The sequence below is a fragment of the Carlito syrichta genome, unplaced genomic scaffold, assembly GCF_000164805.1.
Source record: "Carlito syrichta isolate Samal-C Ts95f unplaced genomic scaffold, Tarsius_syrichta-2.0.1 Scaffold172482, whole genome shotgun sequence".
NCBI classification, from domain to species: Eukaryota; Metazoa; Chordata; class Mammalia; order Primates; family Tarsiidae; genus Carlito; species Carlito syrichta.
Genome location: NW_007116578.1, coordinates 463,735 through 470,300, shown reverse-complemented (window position 1 = coordinate 470,300; position 6,566 = coordinate 463,735). Strand labels below are relative to the sequence as shown.

At 37.3% G+C, this 6,566-nt stretch overlaps 1 protein-coding gene across 2 annotated transcripts; it reads left to right on the top strand.

The window, feature by feature from the left end:
- Positions 1–2,350: 2,350 nt before the first annotated feature.
- Positions 2,351–6,032, top strand: NEUROD6 (neuronal differentiation 6). 2 transcript variants are annotated; one of them, XM_008051434.2, is made up of 2 exons: positions 2,351–2,865; positions 4,338–6,032. In XM_008051434.2, the coding sequence occupies exons 1-2, from the start codon at positions 2,848–2,850 to the stop codon at positions 5,229–5,231; spliced, it is 912 nt and encodes a 303-aa protein (XP_008049625.1). In that variant the 5' UTR covers positions 2,351–2,847; the 3' UTR covers positions 5,232–6,032. The 2 variants fall into 2 exon arrangements, with proteins under 2 accessions (XP_008049625.1, XP_008049624.1); XM_008051433.2 differs by having other exon boundaries at positions 4,197–6,032.
- The last annotated feature ends 534 nt before the right edge of the window (positions 6,033–6,566 follow it).

Here is a 6,566-nt window from a genome sequence, read left to right as displayed (position 1 = left end):
AAATTAATATTAAATTGAGTTGTAACTATAAACTTTGGTGTGCAGTAATTGTTATAAGATGAGAATATATGTTATAGGTATGATGATAATACACTCCTCAAGCTCTGAATATTCATCTATAAGTCAGAATGTATTTCTGTTTGGAGTATTGGTGTTAACATGCTTTTTAGCAGAGAGTAGAACAGCCCTTATGGTGTATGCTATGAATGCATATTAACAACACAGGCATTTGCATATCTAGAACTATAGTAGAAAATGCATAACAAAATTTTCTTTTGAAAGATTATTGTACAAACATACTTAATCCTTGCTAAATCTTGACATAACAACTTTTTATTTCCCCCCCTCCTTTGGGGGGGGCAAACCTAAAATATCCAAACAATAAATTAATAATCAGAAAATCTGAACATAGATTCTGTTCCTGCACCTCATTATCACCAAAGATTTTTCCTTCCTGTACAATGGCGGGAACAGCACAGACCCAAATGTTTTCATCAATAAACTGTTTCACATTTTTCTGCACATGCAAAGATTAAAATATAAAATCTATCCTTTCAATGAATTGCCTCAATGCTAACTGTCTACTGGCACATCATGTCATCTATTTCTTGGATTTTGATTTTCAAGTTTGTGATGCCTTTAATACAATGCAGCTTTTAGAGACTTCGCAAGTTTAGAATGTGTGCAATATGCAAAATTCATGACAGCACCGGTCTCTTTGTGGCTCATGACTCTGATACATATGCTTTTTTACGTTTAAAATTTAAACCATAGGTGAGACAAACAAAATTCTGCATCTGGTCTTTCCACAGAAATTTGCTATGCTAATATAAAAAAGTATGAGTAGTTCTCGTACCAAAAGCTATGAAACATACCCGGTGTACCCGTTACCAAGTAATATATCCCTGACCAACACATTTTAAAATGGCTATGGTATGCCTAACTTTGAAGAAAAAAGAAAAGAAAAGAGCTAGGTCAGCCTACCTATTTTAACTTAGGAATTTATAGTCTGACTCTTATTTTCAATCTGTATTTTTTTTACTGGGCCATTAAGAGAAAAAAATTATCCACCTTTACCTTTTTGATTCTCCTTTTTTGCCAACTTCCCCATCCTTTCTAGAACTGTCCAGGAGAAAGTGGTGCAACTTTTTGAGGAGGGTGGGAATGAGTGGGGTTTGACAGAAACAAAACTGAATTTAGTGTGAGGCCCCTGGTGCCAATTTGGATCCAAAGTGCACTAAATAAAGCAACAGAATTCTAAACCTTTCAAAAATGGGATTTATAAGGGGAATGCTAACACAGATTCAACAGTTACAGCTCTGCCAGGGATTACTTTAATACCAAAAGCATACTCTCTCACTTTATAGAAAGAGATTACCCAGTTGTCAAACAACAAAGGTTGTGTTTATTTGTTTATTTTAAAACTTTTTAAAAGTGTACTTTTTACTTCACTGACAGACAATCCTGAAATAAAATGTCCTTTTAGGGAGTGGGGCAGAGGGAAGAAACGAAAAGGGGAAGAAAGTGGAGAGTGCCTCTGGTTTCACAGTTTCTATATCTATAAGGCTTTGCCTGCTTTGCTTAACTGTTTCTACCCTGCTTTTGTGAAGAAGAAACCAAAAGTGGGAAGTAGGGAAAAAAGATAAAGATAAAATACACCTGATAAGGAAAAAAAAAATGGACACTGATATAAGAACAAGGAGATATTTAAATTGATGTTACTCTACAGGGAAAAAAAAATGTGAGGACAAGATTTTTTAAGGGAAAGAAAAAAATCCGAAAGCTCCAAAAAGCAAGAAAGCTAATCTTTGATGAAAATGCTGCACAGAATGCCAGGGAGAGAAAAACAAAAACCTAAGTGATAATTTTCATGTTTATTGTGTCTGATATGAAATAAGAAGAAACAAGCAAGTTACTGCTGGAAAGAGACAAGGGGCAATAAAAGAGTAAAGTTAGTGACTTTCAGCAGAGGACAAAGTGTGTAGTTTGCAATCCTAAACAATGAACTTGGAGTGTCTCCGCAAAAGTTGTTGAAAGATACCAGCAAGTGTAGGAAGGACAGCATTTGAGGATGTCTTTCACAGACCCCAGATGGAGAAGCTGTTCCTTTATTCCAAATTCCTAAGAAGCACAGAAGTCTTCCATGTTAATAAGAGAGCACACAGACACATGCTCTTAAGTTACAAGCCGTGAAACAAAACAAGAAAATAAGGAGACCTTTGTTGACCCCTGTTTGCTTCCGCACATCTTCGTTTGGTTAAGCATCTTAAGACCAGTTTCCAGTTCCTTTCCACGGCTTTCTTTCCCTGGGTATCCAGGTGCACAAACGGGATGGTGATCTTTACAAAATACCATCACCACCAACAACAATAACCTCTTGCTCACACAAAAGCCCACCTTGTAAATGAAAGGAATATTAACGACTACCTAATAGTTGCACCGTCGGCAGGGCGAAACTGAGCACTAACACAGCTATTTCAGGAGATTGCCAGTGAAACCGAAGCAGCTCGAGGAGAAACGCACCTACTGTATGTGAAATGCTGGTGCAGATTTTTTTCCTATCAGTCTAACCTTCTGTGTTGATGCATGAATGCTGGTACCCACTTACAGGGATGCCAGATGATCAGTGCAGAATGAAGGTCCCAAGAGAGAGGATCACATGGCTCTCTCTGCCCTGTGACGTCACTAGCAGATGGCATGGGTACCAGCTCTGGCAGTTGGCATCAATGTCACTTTTTAGAGATCAATGAGATAGTGCAGATATACACAGATCTAGAGACTCCAGGAGACGATGCGACACTCAGCCTGAAAAGATTTGGAAGACCCAAAATGAAAACCGATTATTGAATGAAATTAAAACCTAAGGTAATATAAATAAAGATATACTTCAATTGATGCTGGCTTTGCATGCAAGTATTTAAAGATACAGTGTCACTGTCTTATAGTATTTATATGCTCTTTGCCATCTATAACTTCTTATCATATTTCATTCTTATGATGTAATTATCACATACTTTCACTGCTATTATGTAACACTACAAGTATATGGACATTACTAAGAGTTTGTGTATGTGTACGTGTGTATGTGTGTGTGTGGAGGGGGCTGGAGACTGTTAAATTGAAAAGTCTGTGTTTTAATGTGCCTATTTGTTTGAAGACTTTAGATGAAAATACTTGCTGCTTCACCAAACAAAAACCAAAATGCATTTGAAACACAAATTATTTTCTCCTTTCATTCGGGATTCTGAACACACGTGCACAATTGCAGTCAGAATCCTTGGACCGTTCCTGTCAGATATTAGCTAGAGGGAGACTTCTGTGGCTCGTAGAACAAAAACACTACGAGAGTGGTTTTTTTTGTCCAGGATGATTTGAACAGCAGTAAACAGACAATTACATTCAGAGAAATTTTAAATGTAAATAAAACCATTCTTAACATTTTCTTTGATTAAAAGACATTGATAGTGCTTTTTAATTTTCCATTTATTTATAGAGTTTATTCCAAATTAGCCTAATCCCTCCACCACCCCCCCCTTTTTTTCTTTTTTTGAAGGCTGGGAAAATAGTGCTCTTTTACATGATTCCTTACTGATCAAAAAAAAAGAAAATCAGTTTTAAAATAGATTTTGATTAATCTTTTCTTTAAATTTGTATATTTTCACAGTCACTTATCTAAATTCACAGTTGTATGATACAACAAACAGAGTTAAGTTTTTTGTTTTGTTTTTTCCTAAAAAAAGAACACAAATTTGTCAGCTAATGAAGAGATAGCACTTTTCATTTGATAACCTGGTTTCTCTTCTCAATTTATTCTCAGGGGAATTGGAATTAATGAAATTCTGCATTGCTATATCATGTTTTGCATTTGCCTGAATTCCACAATATCTTTTCGGGTGTTAAAATCCAGTTTAAAATCAAAGAGAAATAGAGGTGATGGTAGTATCGCAACAAATGCCTCATGTTTTATTTTATTTTGATAATTTACCTGTATAAATTAATTCTATGCATGCATCAATTTTTAAAATAATTACTAGTCTTTAAAATCTCAAAAACTGTATTTAACGTAAAAAAATTAGTCCTGAAATCAGTCTTTTTCACGTGTTTTTGTAGTCCTGTGATTAAGTCATTACATATGTTTTAAGTGCATAAACTTTAAAAATGAAAACACTTTAAATATTGTGCTGGCATTTTTTCAGGTAATTTAAGATTAGAGAACCATGTTAACGCTACCGTTTGATGAGTCTGTTGTAATGCCAGAATCCCAGATGTGCAGAAAGTTTTCTAGAGAATGCGAGGACCAGAAGCAAATTAAGAAACCAGAAAGCTTTTCCAAACAGATTGTCCTTCGAGGAAAGAGCATCAAAAGGGCCCCGGGAGAGGAAACCGAGAAAGAAGAAGAGGAGGAAGACAGGGAAGAGGAAGATGAAAATGGGTTGCCCAGAAGGAGGGGTCTTAGGAAAAAAAAGACGACCAAGCTCCGACTGGAAAGGGTCAAGTTCAGGAGACAGGAAGCCAATGCGCGCGAGAGGAACAGGATGCACGGCCTCAACGACGCTCTGGACAATTTAAGAAAAGTGGTCCCCTGTTATTCTAAAACCCAAAAACTGTCCAAAATAGAAACTTTACGACTGGCCAAAAACTACATCTGGGCACTTTCTGAAATTCTAAGAATTGGCAAGAGACCAGACCTGCTCACCTTCGTCCAAAACTTATGCAAAGGTCTTTCCCAGCCAACTACAAACTTGGTGGCAGGCTGCTTGCAGCTCAACGCCAGGAGCTTCCTGATGGGTCAGGGTGGGGAGGCTGCGCACCACACAAGGTCACCCTACTCTACCTTCTACCCGCCCTACCACAGCCCTGAGCTCACCACTCCCCCAGGGCATGGGACTCTTGATAATTCCAAGTCCATGAAACCCTACAATTATTGCAGTGCTTATGAATCCTTCTATGAAAGTACTTCCCCTGAGTGTGCCAGCCCTCAGTTTGAAGGTCCCTTAAGTCCTCCCCCAATTAACTATAATGGGATATTTTCCCTGAAGCAAGAAGAAACCTTGGACTATGGCAAAAATTACAATTATGGCATGCATTACTGTGCAGTGCCACCCAGGGGTCCCCTTGGGCAGGGTGCCATGTTCAGGTTGCCCACCGACAGCCACTTCCCTTACGACTTACATCTGCGCAGCCAATCTCTCACCATGCAAGATGAATTAAATGCAGTTTTTCATAATTAATGAGGAAAATGAAAATAAACAGTGGTCATTCACCTCCCCCGTCTAATTAAGACAAAGCAGATGCTTGTGGGTTGAGTAATTGGCACAACTCTATCTAAGGTGTTTACTAGTTTCTGAAGTGTGTTTCAACTATCGTGAGAATTTTCTATGTAATAATAAATCTCTTTTCATATGAGAACCTCTTTTCCTTTCCTTTTGTCTGTAAAGCACTGTGATTCTGTTTCTACTGGAAGGATTTTTTTCCTTGTTTTATTTTCTTTTAAATTCATTTAATTTGTTTGAACAAGATGTCTAAGAATATACTGCTGAATAAAGACATGCACACAGCACAACTTAATGTCTATTTTGGTTGTACAGTAACTATAAAATGCATGTTATTAAAATCTGATGAGTAAAATGATGTGTTTATAATTATTAGGAATTATATATTATGTATCTCTGAAAGACTGAAATTTTAAAATATCGAGACTATCACTAAGCTGGCAATGATACTGAAAGGTGCATTTGAGGATGTGCAACAATATAAAAAGCTATGCAATTTTCTTTTTAGTAAGGACGAAACTAAATGCATTCAATTGGTAACTATTCCTCTTCAAGTATTTGCAGATGGGACAACATGATATTTGGGTAGGTGGTATCATAATTTTGGGACAATTATTTCAATCATAAAGAAAAAATTTTCAGCACTTGTTTTGTATTGTTCAGAAATTACCTGTACAGGTTTGTTATCACAATGTATAATTGTGTTTTTCCACCCCACATTTTTAAAGCAATTAAACATAGATATTTCCACTCGTAAAAGACATCTATTAGCTGTGATATTTTTGCATGATACTTATTATTTCCTGGTACACAGCTGCTTTCTGTCTCTAACGCTCCCCCCTCTTCATTTCAGAAATATGTCTGGATTACAAAACCGTAGGAGCTAAAACAAATTTCTTAAACAAAATGGCCAAAGCGCTTAAAATATGCTTTTTTTCCCTCAAATATCTTAAATGAAAGAATAAGAGCCCATGAGGGTTAAACATCCTGGGGAAACAATGATAAATCCTAGTAACCTTCAACAAGAGCCTAAATTCAGTGGCAAATTTCCAGCAAACACCAGAGTAGATGCTAAAAATGGAAGGTTTTGCTCTGCACCGTTTAAATAAGTCAGGCCGATCAGAGGCTAAACTCTGTGGGATTAAAAGTTTCCTTACAAAAGGCCACCAAAAACTTACTTTCACAGTGCCTGGGGAGCTCCCCCTCTGAAACAGGCTCGAATCCCTTCCAGAATAAAAGGCGAGGTGGCAGCGGCCCCGCTTCAGATGCCCCCTGGTGAGGGTCTGCCGCCCA